The following is a 23,587-nucleotide window of genomic DNA, read 5'->3' on the forward strand; positions in this document are numbered from 1 at the left end:
CGGGGTTTGATTTGGTCTTATCTCTACTATAAGTAGAGTTTGGCTACTTTCTGCATCACTGAAAGTGGTTTCTATATATAGGACAGTCAGCCTTTTGAAATAATAAGCCACATAATGCTGATTAATCTGATATTATAACTATAAATGGAACGGAAAATGGGAAAGTCAGTTCTATAACAGTGGAAGGGTCAGTCCTGGAGGGAGTTGGTTAAGGAAGCTTAATCTTAAACTGATAACTGTAGGCTTGCAGTGTAATTACCTCCATCTGATTTCTGCTGCTTATAAGAGCACAAATTGGAAGAAAAACGGTTTGTAGGGAATGTTGTTACGCCCTCAGTGTTTACCAGACCATAAAAAATTAGTAATTACTTCGGTGTCAGAAAAACAAACCGTGTCTTGACATGTTTCATTACTTTGTTAATTTAAAGCTCCTTTTGGTAAGACTTGTTTTCTTTCACTGAGCTGTTCTATTAGGGCTCTCTGATAACAGCATGATTGTGGAGAAAGAAAGGAACAGGGATTCCATTATGAATGTATATTAGAGTTGCTCATTCTAACCAAAACAAACTAATGTGCTGATTTGTAAGCCAGTAAGAGTGCAGAATGGGGGAGGGGTGAAAATTGGCAAAACCAATTAAGTATGAAGTCTGTTCTATAAAAACTTTTCTGGCTGTTGTCCATATGGTGTTGGATACTTTCAACTTAGTTGAAAGTTACAGGCTGATAACAGTTTGACAGTGATAAATTGAGTCATCAGAATTGCACTAATGGATGGTCTTCAGTTCAGAGTCCCTAGTAGATGATTAGGCATGTCAAATTTATATTACTCGTTGCAGAGTTTCAAGCTCTTGTTACAGTGATGATTGCAGGGATGGATATAAATGACTTGTTCTTATTGTTAAGTTTTTCTTTTTCCTTGTAATTGTTGTCTTAAATATATAAATCATGCCATACTTGCTTAAGATGAAGTGTCTTTTGTTTTCCACATACTGAATTAAAATAGAACTAATAGTCTGTGCTTTGTGATAAGGAAGGCAAGAGAAAAGGGAAAATGTATGGGATAGTAGCATTAAAATGTTGAAGAAAAGTGTAGTAATATGAAGTAAGGGTGGAATTTTGAGAAGTGTCTAAGTGATTTAGGAGCACAAGTCCCATTGAAAGTCCATTGGTAGTTTTCAAAATCCCACCCTGAATTCCTGCTGTAGGATCAGCTGTGTATGCCACATCCTAGAGAAGAGTGTGAAACACTTTCTGGACAAATAACTAACTTTTGAAAGTAGTTATTGATGATCACAGGCCTCTCTCCTTGTGTGATGTGATGTGTCCGTCGCAATCCAGCTGAGGCTCTTGAGTTGAAAATTTCACCTTAATGGCCACTATGGAAAAGATATGGCAAAAGGGCTTTTTCAGAGCCAGGTCTTTGATTCTAGAATTCACTGTGTGTAGCCTTGTGAGCTGTGTTGACGCTATCTGTGTACTTGAAGTTCTGGAACTGTCTCTGGGCTGACAGAGCTCACAACTGGGAAATTAAATATCAAAATTAAATGTCAAAATTTGAAGAGGGAACTGAACAAAAGATGGGATGATCATTATTATTTGTATTATGGTAGCAACAAGAAGCCCCTACTGAGATCAGGGTTCCATGTATGCCGTAAATACTCATGGTAAGAGTCAGTTCACATTCTAGACAGTAAGAAGTGTTGTAGCTCTTTCAGTCCCAGGATATTGGGGAGATAAAGTGCGTGAGGTAATACCTTCTATTGGACCAGCTTGCGTTCGTGAAAGATACAAGCTTTCAAGCTTACACAGAGCTCTTCTTCAGGTCTGGGAAAGGTACTCCCAAGGTTACAGCAAAAGGCAAAGAGGAACAGACTGTTTAGCATAAGCAGTTAACACGTATTATAAGGGACCATTCAAGATAGAGTGCCCCCTTAACGCTTCTGCAGTCATAGGACAAAAAGAGGGGGTTAATGTTGTAATAGGCCATAAATCCGGAGTGTCTGTTTAGACCATGATTTTTAGTGTCCAGCAGAGTAATAAATTTAAGCTCCCAGGCTTGTCTTTGAGGAAGAGGACTCATAGGTCAAATATAGAGTGATAGCTTTGTGAAAAGCATTCACCCATAGATGATAGGGTGTTTTTGTCTTTTATCATTTTCCTGTGTGAGTTCATTCGAGAGTGTAGTGATTGTCTGGTTTCACCCAAATACATGGGCAGCAGGCGCAGCTGCCCCGAGGGATACCTGGGCCGTGGTAGCCCTGCCACTTCCCCAGGGTCTCCCCACCCACCGCCTGCTGCTGCCTACCTACACTCCCCCTCTTTGTCCCCCTGATCCCTGCGCTGCGTCGCTTCTCCTCAGGGGCGGTGGAGTGAGGAGGGATGCTGCAAGCAAGTGGTGGGCGGGGGAGTGAGGCATCTCAGCTGGGCACTGGGGCTGCTGGCTCGGAGTGGGGGACAGGGTGGCGGGCACCGGCTCTTCCCAGCACTCGGGCAGGGGATGGCTCAGCCCTGCGCTTGGAGGGGGGGGAGGGGAGGGAGAGGCTCAGTACCCAGTTTGGGTGGCGGGGGCAGCCACTTGTCCCTGTGCTCGGGCGGGAGTGGCTCGGCCCAGCCCGATGCTCAGGGGCGGGGGAGGGAAGCAGCCTGGCCCAGTGCTTGGGCCAGCCTAGTCCAGTGCGGGGGGAGTGGCCTGGCTAGGCGCTGGGGCTGAAGGGGCTGGCCTGCGGGAGCTGGGGTGGGTTAGTCGGGGCTCCTCTAGTCATGAAGGGGTGCTTCAGGGCTCTTCCTGTTATGTGGGGGTGGGGTTTCGGGGCTCTGGCATGTGGGGAGTGGGGCCTCAGGCAGAAGGGGCAGGTCTGGTGGGCTAGCCTCCCCAAAGTGGAGGGTCACCCGCCGCCCATGCCCAAATAGTTGTTACTGGGCCACTTAGTGCATTGGGTGTTGTACATGACGTCTGTGATAGGCCTTTTATAGGACCCATGGATTTTGAAAGGTGTGTTGGGGGGGTGGGTGTATTGATCATTGTAGCCATGGAGATAATGTCTGCAGGTTTTGCCAGATCACCTTGCATTTTGCCGTAATTCTGGGAGTATCTTTCCCAGACCTGAGGAATTGCTCTGTGTGTCTGGAAAGCTTGTCTCTCTCTCTCCAACAGAAGTTGATCCAATAGATGATATTGCCTCACCCACCTTCTGTCTCACATTCTAGACAGGACAGACAAAAGGTTGCAGAAAGGAATATTATCCCACTTTAGAGAGAGAGGAATTTAATGCACAGAGAGATTGACTTACCCAGGGTCATGAAGGAACTCTGTGCCAGAGCCAGGAATTGTTCCTAAATCTTTCAAGTCTCAGTTCAGTTCTTTAACTCCAAGAACAACCTTCCTCTCTTGGATGGATGGCAGTTTTAACGTGCAGCTTTCTACTGTGCTGATTTTGAGTTCTTTTTTGTTTTCTTGTTGCTTGTTCCTCCCTGCCCCCTTTGTATAAAAGGCCATGATGGCTAATTAGACATCTAGAAAGAGAAATCCTTTTCTCTTGGTCCAGCAGAATCTGGATTTTTTGACTTTGAGGGCATACTGCAATGTCAATGTATTCTGTCAGGCTTTCCCTGCAGGATATATTCATTAAGGTAAGAGTAAATTGGGCTGGAGAGAATATCTGGGTAGATTGGGAGGAGTTATTGATTCTTAGGGGGCAAATTTTATTTGGCTTGGATTTGAGGAATTTTTGTTGATATTAATATACCTGGAGTTTGTTCATGTGCTTTTTTTTATAATATGTGTGCTGTCCTTAAGTTTGGAGAGAGCTTTAATAAACAGAATAAATAATTCATAGATTCTTTACTTTCCTATAGGTAAGTGATTATTTATTTGAATAATCTGTTCTTCATGATTGAAAGGTGGTGGTTTCCAAAATAATCCCAAAACAATCAATCTGCCTCCCCCAAACCTAACTGTAAATGTAAAAATGTAACTGTCAGATATGTTTAGAATCTGGTGGTCCCCTGACCCAGTTACAGTAGTTAACATTTGTTATGTGGTTGGAAGCCCTGTGATGATCACGTGTAGCCAGGTTAAAAGTCAATCACAACATGATTAGGTCATACCCACCCTACACAAGTCAACAATATTTGAAACAAGTGCCCTGTCACTGTTGTTTATATTATAGGCAGAGCCAAAATGCACTGAGTGATCCAGACAGCAGGATCTATCTTGGAGTGTACTTTTAAAATTATTAATGTAAATGACAGCAAGCAGTATTCTTAATGATGTGAGTAACACCTGGATTCAGTTTGCTAGCCATTTGTTGATTTGCTACACTTCAGCAGCTGTCTTAACCTTTGTTTTAGTTTCCTCATTGGTAAAATCTTGATAATACTTGTCCAACTTTGTAAAATGATTTGAGATTTGCTGATAAAAGACACTATATAAGTATAAAAGTGGTGGTTGTGATGATTACTTTACAGAGAGAACTGCATAATATGTAATTGTAATATATTGTAGGAGAGGAGTTTCAGAATAAGCTGAAACTGTAAATGTTGCCTGGTACAAATCCAAAATGCATTTGAATGTCAATTGATGGCAAAACTTTGTTAAGTTGCCTTTATCTTCTTCCTGGTATAATTTTAGACATGGTCTGAAGAAGGCACAGGCCTGATTTTTTAGTAGTGTTGAAGTCACTGGAAGCTATGGGTGGTAGGTGCTGAAAATGAATTCCACATGTCTCATTAGATTTGTAAGGCTGCCTCTTTATTTTGGCTTTCAAACCATATGAAAACAGGTTGTTTTCCAAAATATGCCTGAAGTGAAAAGATAAATTTGTCATGAATATATCCAGTTCAAAGAAAACAGTAAGAAATCTAAGGTGTCTGTTTAGCACTTATGTTGCTATTTCCCTCTCACTCCCTCTCTCGCCCAGTATTGATCTGGAGAGTCCTAGGCTAAAAATGCAACCAGTAAATGCTATGCTTGTCTCATCTTGCAGGCCTAAACGGCAACATCAGAACAACTTTTCCCTGTTTCCTTCCACGAAAGGCTGGAATTTCAGAGGGGTAAGTTTGGGTATTTTATTTAATTGTTTTGCCTACAAATGCTTTAAAGTGATTTGATTAAATGTCAAAAAAGATACAGATTTGTTGTGGTTATGATGATGATCCTGGACAGGTGTGTGTGTATATTTATAGTAGCTTAATGGAAGGTTGGGTAGAAAGATCTGTTTGTTACATACAGTATTTTATGAATTTAGATCCCAGTTCAACAAAGTATTTAAGCACATATTTTATCCCTATTCAGCAAAGCACTGAAGGACGTGCATGTGCTTAAATGTTTTATAAGTAGGAATTGGATACTGGCAGATTAAGGTTTGTATTTTATCTTTATATAATTATATGTATATAAAATAATTAAAACTAAAATAATTTGGTAAAAGTCTTTCTCAATTTCCATCCTTTATACTGTCTGTTTACTTTTGCATTATATTAAATTTGGACACTGTACATAGACTAGTCAGTTTCACTCTTGTTTGTAGCCAATTTTGTATTTTCATAATTTGGCTCTGACATATTAACAGGATGCTGCAATATTGGGGTTACAAATGTTGCAGAGGAGTGTTGTACTCTTAAATAAAACTTCCCCACACAACTAAAAATGTGGAACTATTTCTACCAAATAAAATAAAACTTATTCCTAAATTTGGGACTGTAACAATTTGGGGAATCTGTCTATGAACAACTTACGAATTCTGGTTGATATGAAATTCTTGAATCATGGAAAGCCTTAGTAGATGTAGAGTCGGCCATCTGCTGTCACAGATGTTGCAGATCCTGCCCAGACCAGGTGCTATGATCAGTCATCTTGGGACAATGTTTAACATCCTCCCAAGATACTTTTGGAATGGAAAGTATTGCATTATCATCATTCTCTATGACTACATCATGTGCTTTTTCCCAAATACAAAACAGTAATATTTATTGACTACTCAGGAATTTTGCTGGAAATGATTGTGAAATGATAGATTTAATGATTCTAAGGAAAGGAGGAAGTGAGAGCAGCAGAATAAGAACAATAGACTTCAGAAAAGCAGACCAACAATCTCAGAGAAATGGTAGGTAATGTCCCAGGGGAAGAAAATGTAAGGGATAAAGAAGTTAATGAAAGCTGGTAATTTCTCAAGGAGACAAATTTAAAGGCCCAACTGCCAACTATCTTGATGTGAAGGAAAGATAGAAAGACTCATAAGGGCCCATATAGCTCCATCAGGAGCTCTTCAATTACCTGAAATTCAAAAAGGAATCCTACAAAAAGTGGAATCCTGGACAATTTGCTAAGGAGGAATTCAAAAGTATAGCACAAATATGTAGGGGGAAAATCAGAAAGGCTAAGGCACAAAATGAGTTATGCCTAGCAAGGAATATAAAAGGCAATAAGAAGTTCTTTAAATAAACTAGGAGCAAGAGAAAGATGAAGGTAAGTATAGGCCCTCTATTTAATGGGGAAGGGTAGCTAATATGTGATGACATCAATAAGGCTGAGTTGTTTAAGGTTACTTTCCTTTAGTCTTCACTAAAAAGATTAATGGTGGCCAGATACTCAACACAATTAATATTGTAATAAGCCAGCAGATGGCACCTAAGGGCAGCCAAGTCCTGGAGGATCAACAGCTTGAAGGGTCAAGATGACAGAGGATTCCATGGCAGATTGGAGGAGCTTGAGGGCAAGTGCCATCTTGGCTGTAGCATCAGGGGAGGGGGGGCAGAGGGAGCTGTGTGGAAGGAAGAAGGACTGTGTTGCTTTGGGAGTGGGTGTGCATAAGACAGGGGAATAGGAGTTGTGACAGACACTACCAGACTTTGACTTGTCAGCACTTTGGACTTAAACTCCCAGGTGTCCTGGGGGAATGTGAAGGCTGGGTAACCAAGGAGCAGCATTCCACCTAGGCTTACCACCTGGCCCGTATTTGACCAGTCTCGCTGGGTTTTTTTTTAATGGATTTGCCAGTTGTCAGAAAAATAATTTTTTTTACATGAGTCTAAAGATTTCCATTATTATCACAATACACTGGGATATCTAATATTAAAAGTGTCTGTGTCCAGCTAAAGACGCTGCAGTGTTCCCACTTCCGCAGTTTAAGCTATAACAGATCAAAACTGTTGAAAATACAGCAGCTGTCTGCCCACCAACACCCAAGTGCACCATGCCTATGTGTGTGAAAGAGGGTATGAGTCATGCAAGAGTGAGGAGACGTGTGAGGCATATTAAATAATGGAAGATCAGGGCAATGGTGCAAGTGATTCTACTACGCCCCCGAAATAAAGCTTGAATCAGAAACGGCACATTCAATGACAACTGACTAAATGAAACTACATTTGAGACTGGCTAACAAGTAATAAATGATAAAGCTCTTAAAACCAATGCCCATTTGTGGTCAATGATGGTATAAATTTTATCTATATGTGTACTCTCTCTAGATACTGTTAATGGCTGTTGAAGGGGGCAGTTGCAGAGTTGCCTGGGGTTTGGGGTTGGAGCCAGCTTGCCTTGTGATGGCAGGGGCAGGGGTTGCTGTGGTTTTTTTGCATTTCAAAGATGGTAACCCTATTTCCAACAGGCTGGAGGCCCCGACTGAGCAACGCAACCCACGAAGCTAGCATCCCAGCTTTATGTGCAGCACTAGTGGGTTTAGAGGCCTTGGGTGGGGAGTGATGGTTTTTGGCACATCTGAATGTACTCCTGTTTCACTGTTGTTGAATTCCCTTAAATTCTTCTTCGGATGCTTGCTCATACCGATTCCAATTAGGTGTGTGCGCGCCGGGTGCATGGCTGTTGGAAAGTTTTCCCCTAGCAACATCCATCGGGTTGGCTGTGGAGCCCTCTGGAGTGGCACCTTCATGGCGCTCAATATATACCCCAGCCAACCCGGCGCCCCCTCAGTTCCTTCTTACTGCCTGTGATGGTCGTTGGAACTGTGGCATCTTGCTCGCATGATCTCCACATTTCCTTAGCTCTGTAGATAGTTGTTCTTAGTTTGGTTTGTAGTTCTTGTTTTTGGTTTTTAGTTAGTGCTAGTCAGGTTGGGGGGTTTCCCCTCCACTCCGATTCTTCTTCTCGGGGCTCCATGCCCAAGTCCCCGGGGTTCAAGCCCTGCAGGTCCTGCTCTAAGCCCATGCCAACGGGCAACCTCCATGACGCTTGCCTGAAGTGTCTGGGGGAGGCTGATGAAGACGAAAAGTGCAGGATCTGCAAAGGATTTCATCCTCAGTCTAAAAAGGAGTGGGACCTTAACTTGAAGCAGCTCCTTATGGAGGTGGCACTTAGCCCCCACCCTCCTTCGGCATGCCAGGACCTGGCACCGAGCGCTTCAGTTCGCACTGCCCCAGTGGCAGTTGTGGAGGTGGCACCATGGTTGGACTCTGACCGAGACCCGCAGCACTTCTGCTCTCCGGCACTGCAACCGATGACATCAGCTTGGCACCCCTCCCACTCTCCTGGTCAGAAGCCGGAAAAGGGTATGCCTCCTGCACAGAGACGCTCTTCCCTGGAGCCAGCCAATGGGGAGCGTCCCGGAGGGGAGCGCCCAGGAACAAAGTCCATAACCCCGGCACCGTTGACTCTGGCCCTACGAGGGGATCTGCTAAGTCCAGTACCTCTGGACTCCCCAACCAGCTCTTGTATGCACTCTTCCCACTTCGGGACCCCCTCCGACCCCAGTCCCTAAGCTGGACCCTTTGGTTGGTGATGCAGGACATCGAGCCCCCGCAACCCAGGGGGGACAAGATGACCCTCTTGCCCCTGTGGCCTCCTCCCCTGACAAGGCTGTGGCAGCAGCTCGATCTCCGGGTCACCGCCGATTGACATCTGTGCCCACCAGGACCGCCTGCGCAGGGTTGCATGTAATACGAACCTGCAGACAGAGGAGGTAGTGGAACCGGAGGATCCGGTGGTGGACTTTTGGCCCCGGAAGGCCCGTCGAGGGTGACCCTTCCCCTCATCGGGACCATTCAGACTAATGCCAAAACCATCTGGCAGACCCCAGCCTCCATTCCCCTGCGGCTAAGGGGGTGGAGTACAAATATTTTGACCCCTTGAAGGGGGGTGATTACTGGTCCACTCACCCGCAGCCCTGCTTGCTCGTGGTGGCGGCTGTGAATGAGAAGGAGCGGCATGGTCAGCTGGCCCCTGAGCCCAAGTCGAAGGACGCCAAGTACCTCAACTTGTTTGGCCGCAAAGTTTACTCCATGTCGGGGGCTTCAGCTCCGGATCACCAATCAGCAGGTGCACCTGAGCCATTACAATTTTAACTTCTGGAACTCCATGCTGAAGTTCAAGGAGCTTGTGCCTCTTGCATCCAGAGAGGAGTTTGGGGCCCTGGTTGACGAGGACAAAACAGTGGCACGGACCTCTTTGCAGGCCTCGCTGGATGCTGAAGACTCGGCTGCACACATGTTGTCTTCCAGGATTGCCATGAGGCATGCCTCTGGCCTGCCCCCAGAGGTTCAGCAAATGCTGCAGGACCAGCCCTTTGACAGGGGTGATCTGTTCTCAGAACAGACTGACTTTAGGCTGCACAGCCTTAAAGACTCGAGGATGACCATGAAGTCCCTGGTTATTGTGATACAGCATGGCCAGAGGGCAGCAGGATAGTGTTAGAAGGGAGCCTTATTCCCTGTAGAGAGAAGAAAGTTTGCTATAAATTAATTAAAGCACCTGAAGCCAATTAGAGCACCTGAAGTCAGTCACATGATAAAAACTTCCTGTTTCAGACATGAGGAGGAGTTGAAGCAGAGTGCATTGATGTGGGAGCAGAGAGCAGTTGGGACGAGTTGAAGCAGAGTGGATTGGCATTGGAGCAGAGAGCAGTTGGGACGAGTTGAAGCAGAGTGGATTGGCATTGGAGCAGAGAGCAGATTGGATGAGTTGAAGCAGAGTGGATCGGCATTGGAGCAAAGAGCAGTTTGGAGGAGTTGAAACAGAGTGGATTGGTGTTGGAGCAGAGAGCAGTTTGGAGGGAAGCAGAGAAGAGTTTGGAGAAGTGCTGCCATGGGCTAAGAAGACCAAGATCTTAGGTAAAGGGACACCTGGTTTGTGCAGAGGGAGGACAGGAAGCCCCACAAGCTGAAGGGCAGGAGAGGGAAGTAGCCCCAGGGAAGGAACCGCTAGTTCTAGTGATTTACCGCGATCCCTAGGGCCCCTGGGCTGGGACCCAGAGTAGAGGGTGGGCCCGGGTCCCTCCCTCTCCACTTCCCTCCTCTAGCACACTAGTGGGGCAGCTAATACCCCAGTTCAGGGGCAAGAAACGGTGCCCTGAACCCCGCCAAGAAGAGAAAGCGTGAGACCCATCATAGTAGTGCCGGCAATTTGCCACAGTATGCACACCCCGGCAAACCAGTGGAAGCACTTCAAACCTCAGCAGTTGCAGCAACGCTCCTACCTTCCTCAGCTGAGGCAGGATTTTTACAGACGGTGGCGATGTAATAGCAGGAGGAAGCCCTCCAACCCCCTGTCTGGACAAGGCCAGCACCCCAAAAGCCATCATCGGGCTCCAAGCAGGCCTCTTGAAGGGACACCCAAGGACGGCGTACCAGACTTCCCCCAGGATCCTACCCTTTTTTGAATCGTTTGTCACATTTCCATGGAAATAACCACGGACTGAACTTGGTGGTCACCGTTCCAGAGCGGGTCCTTGCTTCCCTCCACTGGTGGCTAGATCCCAGGGTGGTGTGTGAAGGGGTCCCCTTCCTTGTCCCTGGTCATGGATACGTCAGCCCTGGGGTGGGGCACTCATCTCAGAAACCTTCGGACCTAGGGCCTGTGGTCTCAGTCCATGCTCTCCCTCCATATCAACGTCCAGGAGCTGATGGTGGTGCGGCTTGCTTGTCAAGCCTTCCAGGAGCACCTGCGGGGCCGTTGTGTGGCGGTTCTCACGGACAACACCATGGCCATGTTCCACATCAACAAGCAAGGGGGGTGCACTCCTCCCCCCCCGTCAGGAAGCCATTCAACTTTGGGAGTTCTGTATAGCCCTCTCCATTCACGTGGTGGCATCCTTCCTTCCTGGGATCCAGAACACGCTAGCGGATCACCTCAGCAGGTCCTTCCACTCTCATGAGGGGTCCAGCCGGCTGGATGTTGTCCACCCCATCTTCCAAAGGTGGGGGTTTGCCCAGGTCAACCTTTTTGCCACCCGCGGCAACAGGAAGTGCCCAGCGTTCTGCTCCTTCCAAGGTCACTGTCCGGGCTCCCTCAGACACGTTCCTGCTTCCCTGGTTGGGTCGCCTGCTTTACGCCTTCCTTCTGTTCCCTCTTGTGCACAAGCTCCTGCTCAAGATCCACAGAAACAGGGCGAGGGTGATTCTGGTAGTTCTGGCGTGGCCCTGGCAGCATTGGTACACCACTCTGCTGGAGCTGTCAGTGGACGTTCCAGTCCCGTTGCCTCTTCTTCCCGACCTGCTCACCCAGGACCGTGGTTGCCTCTGTCATCCTGACCTGTGGTCTCTCCACCTCACAGCATGGATGCTGCGTGGCTAAACCGTACGGAGCTTCTGTGTTCGGACCCCATACAACAAGTACTGCTGGGCAGCAGGAAGCCCTCCACTCGAGCCACGTATCTGGCGAAGTGGAAACAGTTCTTGTGTTGGTGTAACCAGTGCTACACATCCCCCCTCTGGGTGTTGGTGCCCCTCATTTTGGAGTACCTTCTACACCTGAAGCAGCAAGGCCTGGCGGCGTCCTCCATGAAGGTTCACCTTGCTGCTATCTCGGCTTTCCACCCGGGCATGTCTTACTGCTCTGTCTTCACCAACCCGATGGTTGCTCGCTTTCTCAAGGGCTTGGACCTCATCCTTTCCAGGCTCAGGGGCCCCTGTTCGAACTGATGGCCACATGCTTTCTCCTGTATCTCTCCTGGAAGATGGCTTTCCTTGTCGCCATTACATTGGCGAGACATGTCTCTGAGCTAAAGGCCCTTACCTTGGAACCGCCTTACACAGTCTTCCACAAGGATAAGGTGCAGCTCAGGCCTCACCTGGCCTTTCTCCCCAAGGTGGTGTCAGGTTTTCACACCAGACAAGATATTTTCCTGCCTGTTTTTTACCCTAAACCTCATGCCAGACCCCGGGAGCAGCGGCTGCATTCCCTGGATGTCCACAGGACCCTTGCCTTCTACATTGAGCACACTAAGCCCGCATATCAGGGACAACGCGGCTTTCAATAGAGTGGTACTGCAGTAAACATTGCTTCACTTCAGCCCCTCTGCCTAGATAAGGCTTGGGAGTCACCTAGTAGGAACTGATATGAGCAAGCACTCTAAGAAGAAAAAACGTTACTCACCTTTGTAACTGTTGTTTTTTGAGATGTGTTGCTCATATGCGTTCCATACCTGCCCCCCTTCTCCTCTGTTGGAGTAACTGGCAAGAAGGAACTGAGGGGATACTGGGTTGGCTGGGGTATATATTGAGTGCCATGAAGGCACCACTCCAGGGGGCTCCACAGCTGACCCGATGGATGCCGCTAGGGGAAACTTTCTGACGGCTGTGCACACGCCTAATTTGAATAGATATGAGCAACACATCTTGAAGAACAACAGTTACAAAGTAACCATTTCTTCCCCACCCATCTCCATTTTGGCCCATTGGTCTGTCCCCATTCTTCTGCCTAATATTGTTTTATATAAATGCTTTGAACACCTCTCTGCGTGTAATTGGGTTTTGTATCAGGAGTTTCCAGACCCACATGAGAAAAGGGGGTAAATGCCTGACCCAGAGAAGAATAAGTGCAAGCACGCTACTGTGGGGCATCTATCAGCACCTGTGTCCAGCACAGAGGGGTCGAGGTGGGTGGGGTGGCACGATATTAACAACACGGGTAAAAATGCAAGCCAAATTAGGGAAAGAACAGGATAAAGAATATTTATGGAAGTTAGATGTACTCAAGTCAGCAGGGCCTGATGAAATTCAGGGTATTTAGGGTATTTAAGGAACTAGCTGAAGCAATCTTGGAACCATTAGCAATTATCTTCAAGAACTTCATGGAGGATGGGTGAGGTCCCAGAAGCAGTAGATGTGATGTATGTTGATTTTAGTAATACCCTCAGAACCTTCTCTTGAGCAAGCTAGGAAAATGTGGTTTAGATGAAATTATTGTAAGTGGGTGTGCAACTGGTTGAAAGACCATACTCGGAGTAGTTGTCAATGGTTCATTGTCAAATTGGGAGGGTGTATGTAGTAGGGTCCTGCAGTGGTCAGTCATGGGTCTGTTACAACTCAATATTTTCATTAATGACTTGGATAATGGAGTGGAGAGTGTGCTTACAAAATTTGCAGATGATAGCAAGAAGGGAGGAGTTGCAAGTGGTTTGGAGGACAGAAATAGAATTTAAAATGACCTTGACAAATTAGAGAAGTGGTCTGAAATCATTAAGATGAAATTCAATAAAGACAAGGGCCACATATTTTACACAGGAAAGAAAAATCAAATACATAACTACAAAATGGGGAACAAAAAGCTTGGTGCTAGTACTTCTGAAAGAATCTGGGGGTTATAGTGGATCACAAATTGAATGAGTCAACAATGTGATGCACTTGCAAAAAATGCTAATAACATTCTGGGATGTATTAACAAGAGTGTTGTATATAAGACAAGGAAGGTAATTGTCCCACTCCCCTCAGCACTGCTGAGGCCTCAGCTGGAGTACTGTGTCCAATTCTGTGCACCACACTTTAGGAAAGATGAGTACAAATTGGAGAGAGTCCAGAGAAGAGCAATAAAAATGATTAAAAAAAAAAAAAAGGTTTAGAAAATTTGACCTTTGAGGAAAGGTTAAAAAAAACTGGGCATGTTTACTCTTGACAAAAGAGGATTGAGAGGGGACATGGTGAGTTTTTATTTACATTAAGGACTATTACAAAGAAAATGGTGATTGGTTGTTCTCCATGTTCACTGAAAGAGGGATAAGAAGTAACAGGCTTAATCTGCAGCAAGGGAGATTTAGCTTGGATATTAGGAAAAACTTTCTAACTGTAAGGATAGTTAAGCTCTGGAATAGGCATCACTGGAGGTTTTTAAGAACAGATTGGATAGGATGGTCTAAGTTGATTTGGTCCTGCCTCAGTGCAGCAGGCTGGACTTGATATCCTCTTCAGGTCTTTTCAAAGCTCTACATTTCTATGATTCTACTTCTTGTCTTTTAGGTATTTTTGTTGATGATTCTACCACCTCCATCTACTAATGGACCAATATTGTTGTTAGGATTCTTTTTCTCCCTAATATTCTTTAAAAAATGCCTTATTGTCCTTAACTCTGCTGGCCATAAATTTCTTATTGTGTCCTTTTGTTTCCTTTATCAATTTTATACACTTCTTAACTTTTGATTTATATTCATTACTATCAACTTCCCATTTCTTCCATTTGTTATATATCTATATCTGTGTGTATCTGTGTAAAATATATAAAAATATACCTTTACTGCCCCTCTAGGCCAGGTTGGTTTTTTAACCAAGAAGGCCTTCTTTCTTGATTTGTGGGATTGTGGCTTTGGGGATATTTCTGAGCATCCATTAAAGTGTTTTTAAACGAGTTCCAATTAGCATTCACGTATTTTCTGTTAAAATTTTCCCTCACTGCTGATTTAACTCACAATTGTCAGCTTTGTGAAATTGACCCTTTAAAGGAACCTAGTATATACATTTCTGAACTGAACTTTATTCTGTCTGCACATAACAAATGTGATCAAGTAATGATCACTTGTATTTAAGCTACCACTAGTTTTTAGACATTCCAAGGATGTTTTAGTACGGCCAGCAAGAAACTTCAAGCATTTTGTAGTGGTCATTTCCCACAAAACTTGTACAAGAGTGCAGTTACAGAACCAAATATTAATTCCTTGGAAAAGTTTGGACCAAATACCTTAAAGGGTCAAGGAAGAACCTGCATCAGTAGTCCAGCTGACTTGTCTGGACACTGAAATGCACAGACAAGTGAGCACTGGACAAGAGAGCCAAGTTTCATTCAGCATTTGCAACTCTTTGGCATCAGCTTTGCTTTGATGAATGGAAAAAGTATGTTCTGAAAAGCTTAGTGAGCTGACTTCAGGTCACTAAGGTTTTGGTACAGATGGTGAATAATAAAAAGAAATGTTGATATCTTTTCAAACAGGAGTACAATTCTAATGGGATAAAAAGAATTGAATTAATGTTGATGACAGAACAGTGAGTTTGGTGCTGTCACACTTGGGCATGACAAACAGATCTCTGAGGAGCTCTTGAAATGTGTTCACTGCTGATGATTTGTTGAAAACTTATATAGCATGTCATCTAGAAATAGCATACAAGAATATTTCAACAGCCCCAAAACCACGAGGACAACCAAAAGTGGCAAAGGCATGAAATGAAAACGTTGTGCTTACTTTCCAATCTTCATTTGACAGTCGGTTTGATAGTTTAAAATGTCTCTGTCTAGTGTTGAGAAAAATGGGTCTGTTTAAAGCATCAATCGGCATACACCAACACAAACCTCAAAGTGAGATAAGGAGGGCCCGGATGTTAACAATTTACCAAGGGAAACTCCTCTTCACTTTACATTAATTTATTTTATCAGGGGAAACTTCCCCCCCACATGCTGATAGCAATCAATTTGAGCCATGTATATAGAGACCAACAAATCTTCATATTTTTGTTTCTTAATGGGAAGTTCCGTGACTAAAACAGTCATATAGCACTACTAAACTTAGTGATGCTGTGTGTGTAAGTGGCTAAGAGTAGCTGGTGCCATACACTGAACCTGATGGCATTTCTGTCTATCCTGTAATGCAATAACTTTAGAACACTGCACCCAATCAGTTCAAAAATTTCAGGGAATGTTCTAGGCATCAGTGGGCTGAACCCAATTTATTTTGGTGAAAGTCAAAAAAGTATTAGAGGGAAGTGGAAGTGTGGACCTGGAGGGAGAGGAGGAAAAAATAGGGGTAGAGGGAAGCAGCAGAGACCAAAGGGATGAGGAAGTGGTGGGGGAAGCTGTGAGAGGGGTCCACAACTGATTTAAAATGGAGAGTATAGACTGTAGACTAGACTCTGGATGATTATTTGAATAATGTAGTCATTTGTATTGGTTTTTTTAGACATTGTGATGATTTGGTGAATCTTTCTGAACAACTTATCCATTCTGGTTGATAGTATAAAGTTGTTGTTCTGAAGTTGATGTATTTTTTTGAATACCTGTAGTGGATTTCATCCTTGCTGATATGGGCTGTTTTTGTCATGTACTTTCCAGACCACGTACAATGGTGGGAGTGGGGAGAGAAGTAGAGGGGTCAGCTCTAGTTCCACGGGTTGGGCAATTGGACTGTGATGTCTTAGCTCTTGGCAGGGGGTCCTAGACAGAGGATCTGCAGCTCAGAAGTGTGCTTAAAGAACCCAAGCCAAAAGCAGTGTCTGGACTTGGTTCAGACTCTGAAGGCTCAAAGCACACTGAATCAGCAGTTGAATCCCTCACAGCAATTTGAATGTCCAAGATGGGGAACTCAGCTAGATTTGTGACAAATGGGTTTGATATGGAGAAGTTACTAGAAGATCAAGGAAAAAAAAAGTTTCCTGGTCAGTGAGGAATGGTGGGTTTGTGGGAATGATTGGAAAAGACCATCATTTCACCCCTGCTTATCACTGCGATAGGTATGTCTATTCTGTTCAACAAAAAATGAATACAATCTTCTGCATTTTTGAAACAAACATCTGGAATATTACATTATGTTGGTTTTTCTCTCTTCCTTTCCCTACTCACCCAAATTAGCTGAAAAACCTCACTGCTAAAATTAAATAAAAAAATGTATAGTGAAATCTAAACCAACATTTCTGCTTGAAATATTTTTAGAGGCATGTGTTTGGTGTGCAGTTGCCTGAAGATTGGAGATAATTTACTGCAGTGCAGTTTCTCTTTATTTCCTCCTTTTTGTTCCATTTCCTTTTTAGTTTTACAAAAGTATTTCGCTAACCAAGCTGCAGATGCTGCCACCTGTGAGCAAAGCCGGTATAATTTATTAGATGCTGACATAAAAATGTGCTAAACATACTAAGGTCAGTTTTTGATACATAAGCAGTTTCTCTGCTAGCCTGATTTCAAGTCTGTGGGGGGAAAGGTAGCTTGCATGCCAAATGGGATACATTCCACAATTCTCAGACGGTATTTACAAAAAGCATACATGTATTTTGTGCAAGTTGGCTGACTTCAATTATTCCTATAATGAAACAAATCTAAGCAGGGTAAAAGTTAGTAAGAAAGAAAGAAAAGTTTTTCTTAGCTCTGACTGGCAGGTTAGTTACATAAAAGAACTTTTCAACAAAAAGCAGCCACCTACCTCTCCTATGCTCCAAGATTCCTATAGCAATTTAACACTAGATTGCACTTAATGCATTTATCTATTGGTTTTTATCTCTTTGACTAAACAACAAGAATAAGACTATTAATATGGGCATAATTCAAGTAATGTCAGACTGGTCTCACTTGAGATAAGTTGAAGTAAAATTATATGCTGGTGATTCCAATTTGATAGTGCTACAATGCCCTGTTATTCCACTGTTACAAGGAAGAGTATTGGAATATGGCAAACATCAACATGACTTTTTGTTATAAAGTACAGTATGAACTAAAATGCTTGAAAAATCTTTCCATGACTCTCTTTTTTATTTATGTGTATTTTGTGTGCATGGTTTTAGTATGCTGTTACAACACCGACAGATCCTGGTCGTCAGCGGGTGGGATCGAACCTGGGACCTCTGGAGCTTAGTTCATGAGCCAAAAGCCATATGGCTCTTAGTTAAGGCTGTAGAGCAGACTCATTAATCTTTCTCTAAGCACTGGTCTACACTGGGGGGGGATTGATCTAAGTTACACAACTTCAGCTACGTGAATAATGTAACTGAAGTTGATGTACTTCGATCGACTTACCGTGGTGTCTCCACTGCGGTGAGTCGACTGCTGCTGCTCCCCCGTCAACTCCACTTTTGCCTCTCGTGGCACTGGAGTACAGGAGTCGACGGAAGAGCGCTCAGGGATTGATGGCTGCCCGCCGATCCGGCGGGTAGTGAAGACATACCCATATAAGTGGTCTCGGTGCCACTAACTGGGATAGAGCACCACACCCAAGAGGTGTGTGGTTTACATAGATGCATAGACTTTAAGGTCAGAAGGGACCATTCTAATCATCTAGTCTGACCTCCTGCACAACACAGGCCACAGAATCTCACCCACCCCCTTCTGCAATAAACCTCTCACCTATGTCTGAGCTATTGAAGTCCTCAAATCATGGTTTAAAGACTTCAAGGTGCAGAGAATCCTCCAGCAAGTGACCCCTGCCCCATGCTGCAGAGGAAGGCGAAAACCCCCCAGGAGCTCTTCCAATCTGCCCTGGAGGAAAATTCCTTCCCGACCCCAAAAATGGTGATCAGCTGAACCCTGAGCATGTGGGCAAGATTCACCAGCCAGATACCCAGGAAAGAATTACCTGTAGTAACTCAGATCCCATTCCATCACAGGCCATTGGGTCTATTTACCATGAATAGTCAAAGATCAATTAATTGCCAAAATCATGTTATCCCATCATACCATCTCCTCCAAAAACTTATCGAGTTTAATCTTCAAGCCAGATAAGTCTTTTGCCCCCACTTCTTGCCTTGGAAGGCTGTTCCAGAACTTCACTCCTCTAATGGTTAGAAACCTTTGTCTAATTTCAAGTCTAAACTTCCTGATGGCCAGTTTATATCCATTTGTTCTTGTGTCCACATTGGTACTGAGCTTAAATAATTCCTCTCCCTCCATGGTATTTATCCTTCTGATATATTTATAGAAAGCAATCATATCTCCCCTCAGCCTTCTTTTGGTTAAGCTAAACAAGCCAAGTTCCTTGAGTCTCCTTTCATAAGGCAGGTTTTCCATTCCTCGGATCATCCTAATAGCCCTTTTCTGTACCTGTTCAAATTTGATTTCATCCTTCTTAAACATGGGAGACCAGAACTGCACACAGTATTCCAGATGAGGTCTCACCAGTGCCTTGTATAACGGTACTAACACCTCCTTATCTCTACTGGAAATACTCACCTGATGCATCCCAAGACCGCATTAGCTTTTTTCACGGCCATATCACATTGGCGGCTCATAGTCATCCTGTGATCAACCAGTACTCCAATATATACTTCCCCTAGCTGAGGAAGTACACCCCGAGCTTCAGAGAATTCCTGTTGAAATCCTGGACGAGCCCCCACAGACCCCGGTCGGCAGCGGGCAGGATTGAACCTGGGACCTCTGAAGCTATATCCAGTGGATATAGTATACTTAGATTTTCAGAAAGCCTTTGACAAGATCCCTCATCAAAGGCTCTTAACCAAAGTAAGCTGTCATGGGATAAGAGGGAAGGTCCTCTCATGGACTGGTAACTGCCTAAAAGATAGGAAACAAAGGGTAGGAATAAATGGTCAGTTTTCAGAATGGAGAGAGGTAAATAGTGGTGTCCCCAGGGGTCTGTACTGGGACCAGTCCTATTCAACATATTCGTAAATGATCTGGAAAAAGGAGTTGTCAAGGTTCCTTCCCCACTCTGAATGCTAGGGTACAGATGTGGGGACCTGCATGAAAACCTCCTAAACTTACTTTTACCAGCTTAGGTTAAAACTTCCCCAAGGTACAAACTATTTTACCCTTTGCCCTTGGACTTTCGCTGCCACCACCAAACATCGAACACCAGTTACTGGGACAGAGTTCGTTTGGAAATGTCTTTCCCCCCCAAATCCTCCCAAATCTTACCCCTTTTTTTCTGGGGAAAGTTTGATAAAAATCCGCACCAATTTGCATAGGTGACCACAGACCCAAACCCTTGGATAAGAAGAATTTTAATAAAAGAAAAAGTTAAAAGAATCACCTCTGTAAAATCAGGATGGTAAATACCTTACAGGGTAATTAGATTCAAAACATAGAGAATCCCTCTAGGCAAAACCTTAAGTTACAAAAAGACACAAAAACAGGAATATCCATTCCATTCAGCACAGCTTATTTTCTCGGCCATTTAAAGAAATCATAATCTAATGCATATCTGGCTAGATTATTTACTAAATTCTAAGACTCCATTCCTGTTCTGTCCCCGGCAAAAGCATCACACAGACAGACCCAGACCCTTTGTTTTTCCCCCCCTCCAGCTTTGAAAGTATCTTGTCTCAAAGTATGATTGGTCATTGTGGTCAGGTGCCAGCGAGGTTATCCTAGCTTCTTAACCCTTTACAGGTGAAAGGGCTTTTCCTCTGGCCAGGTGTTTACCCTTCCCTTTATATTTATGACAGGGGTAAACAATAAGGTGGCAAAATTTGCAGATGATACAAAACTACTCAAGATAGATAAGTCCCAGGCAGACAGCAAAGAGCTACAAAAGGATCTCATAAAACTGGGTGACTGGGAAACAAAATGGCAGATGAAATTCAATGTTGATAAATGCAAAGTAATGCACATTGGAAAACATAATCCTAACTATACATATAAAATGATGGGGTCTAAATTAGCTGTTACTACTCAAGAAAAAGATCTTTCTCTGATTGTTCTCTGAAAACATCCACTCAATGTGTAGTGGCAGTCAAAAAAGCGAACAGAATGTTGGAAGTCATTAAGAAAGGGATAGGTAATAAGATAGGAAAATATCATATTGCCTCTGTATAAATCCCTGGTACACACGCATCTTGAATACTACGTGCAGATGTGGTCGCCCCATCTCAAAAAAGAATTGGAATTGGAAAAGGTTTAGAAAAGAGCAACAAAAATGATTAGGGGGTATGGAACGGCTTCCATATGAGGAGAGATTAATAAGACTGGGACTCTTCATCTTGGAAAAAAGACGATTAAGGGGGGATATGCTAGAGGTCTATAAATTCATGACTGGTGTGGAGAAAGTAAACAAGGAAGTGTTATTTACTCCTCCTCATAGCACAAGAACTTGGGGGCACCCAATGAAATTAACAGGGAGCAGGTTTAAAACAAACAAAAGGAAGTATTTCTTCACACAACGCACAGTCACACTGTGGAACTCTTTGACAGAGCATGTTGTGAAGGCCAAGACTATAAACAAGGTTCAAAAAAGAACCAGATAAATTCATGGAGGATAGGTCCATTAATGACAATTAGCCAGGATGGGCAGGGACTGTATCCCTAGCTTCTGTTTGCCAGAAGCTGGGAATGAGTTACAGGGGATGGATCACTTGACGATTACCTGGTCATTCCCTCTGGGGAATCTGGCATTGGCTACTGTCAGAAGACAGGATACTGGGCTAGATGGACCTTTGGTCTGACCCAGTATGGCCGTTCTTATGGAGCTAAATGTATGAACCTCTACTACATGAGCTAAAAGCCACATAGCCCTTACTTAAGGCTGTAGAGCAGACTCATTAATCTCTCTCTAAGTGGTCTCGGTGCCACTAGATGGGACAGAACACCACACCCAGGAGGTGTGTGGGTTACACTGTCTTTCTAGGGGCCTTAGCAGGGGATCCTTTAGGATTTGTCTACACAGGGAAATTGACCAACATAACTATAGTGGAATAATTAATAATTAGCAGCTCCCCTATAAGCTTTAACTTGAGCTGCTAACTCAAGTTAAAAGATGAGTTGCTGGTTCTTTGTCGGGTTATGACCACACTTTTTTTACAATGCAGGCATAAAATAAGACCTGCTGCACTGAGATTTAAGCACTTTTGGGGAGACATGCTCTGCACTTAGGGCCCAGCACGGAGATGGAGTTTCCCCAAAGTATTATGTAGTGTGGAGAAGCTTCATCAGTGATGATTGAAAGAGACAGTTCAGTGGGACCTGGAGGATTGTTTTTAATTTTTGCTAGCAGACAGAATGCACATGGTCCTTTGCTCCCGTGATGGAAGAAGCCAAACAAACTCTTTTGCTCTCTACCACCCACATGTGCTGATTAGGTGCATCACGTAACTGCGAAATGCAACTGAGGAAACATTTTAAAGAGCACTAGGCTGTTTGGGAAGGAGAACAACGTTCTCTTCCTTCGGAGTAGCTGCCGTGTTAGTCTGTATCCGCAAAAAGAAAAGGAGTACTGCCAGAAGTAGTCCTGTTCTCTTCCTTATTTCTGATAACCTGAATTTCCCTTTGGGTAGAACAAATGGGTCACTGCCTGCATGTGTTTACAAGGTAACTGTAATAGAGACAATGGTTACAAATCTGCCTTGCGCAACAAACTGTTTACAGACCTGGTGATTAGAGCTGTGATTGCGGTACATAGATAAACTGGACACAAGTTTTTATTTAGCGAAGTACTGGTATTGATGTCTGCCTTCTTAATCTATGGAAGGAGTTTTAATATTTTTTATTTGTTGTTGGTTTTTGTTGTTGAACAGTCTAATAGACTTATTGTTGATTACTCACTACACTAATTTCTACTGAAACAGCAAGGTTTATGTTGGCAAAGGAGAGGAGATTCTATCAGAAATTCATTGTGTGGCATTTGCGTAACTGGATAGCAAAGTCAGTTCCAACTACAGTTCCAAAACACACATTAGATTAGCTGTACTTTTTAATATATACACTGAACTGGAAAAAAAAGCAGCTCACCATGACAAATTACAGACAATGTTGAAATTAATAATGCATAATTCTAAACTGATGTGTTGATTCAACACACTTTAGTTACCACGATAATCACACTGTACCCAACAAAGTATGATATGAATAATTACTTCCAGCCAGGACATTGTTTTAAGTCTGAGCAGAACACTGTTTGTTTGCAAACACATTTACTGTTCAAGTCTGTGATTAATCAGCCAGTGAGATCCTTTTTCCTTTCATAAAATCTTTGTGAACACTTTGGTCTACTGAGATAAAGAATAATCTTTAAACATTTTGTCTTACAGTAGTTTATTATGCGTCTAATAGCTAAAATGGCACATAAAATTGATTGTAATTGTTACTGATAACTAAAGAGTTCTACAATGCGGAGGTGTCTGTTATTCTTAGAGAATGCTGCATGGCAATGTTTGTTTATGGATTGTTTTTTTCACGGCATCTTAATGCATCTAAGAATTAAGCACACAAATTTACTCCATAGCCCAGTAAAAGTATTGTTTCCAGGTTAAGAACATAAAACCGGCCATACTGGGTCAGACCAATGGTCCATCTAGCCCAGTATGTCGTCTTCCAATACCAGGCTAATACCAGGTGTTTCAGGGGGAATGAACAGAACAGATAATCATGAAGCGATTCATCCCCACATCGTCTATTCCCAATTTCTGGCAAACAGAGGCTAGGGACAGGGGCATCAGGTTTGTATAATTTTTTGGTGGTGCCCAGAATGGGTCCAAGTCCCATCCCCTCTTCCCTCCGCAGGCTCAGCAGCCACCGCCTGCGCCGCTCCCTTTGTTGTAGTCAGCAGCTGGCGAGGGAGTGCAATGTGGAGCAGCAGGGCAGCCGCATGCTGCCTAGGGCACAGGCAGGGATGCTCCGGGGGGTGGGGGGGCATGCAGGGGCAGCAGGCAGGGCCGGGGGACACTCTGGGGGAGGCGTGAGGGGGCAGCAGGCAGGGCCAGGGGAGAGACCCGGCCCCAAACGTTG

At 44.0% G+C, this 23,587-nt stretch overlaps 1 protein-coding gene across 5 annotated transcripts in view; it reads left to right on the forward strand.

Moving 5' to 3' along the window:
• Positions 1-23,587, forward strand: part of ARHGEF3 (Rho guanine nucleotide exchange factor 3) — a 311,727-nt gene that overhangs the window by 74,127 nt on the left and 214,013 nt on the right. For all 5 annotated transcript variants that reach the window (XM_084634596.1, XM_084634597.1, XM_084634598.1 and 2 more), the window contains one exon: positions 4,986-5,052. In XM_084634596.1, the coding sequence (XP_084490722.1) occupies positions 4,986-5,052 (67 nt within the window). The remainder of the gene's footprint in view (positions 1-4,985; positions 5,053-23,587) is intronic.

Source organism: Lepidochelys olivacea (assembly GCF_965140295.1).
Source record: "Lepidochelys olivacea isolate rLepOli2 genome assembly, chromosome: 7".
Lineage (NCBI taxonomy): Eukaryota > Metazoa > Chordata > Testudines > Cheloniidae > Lepidochelys > Lepidochelys olivacea.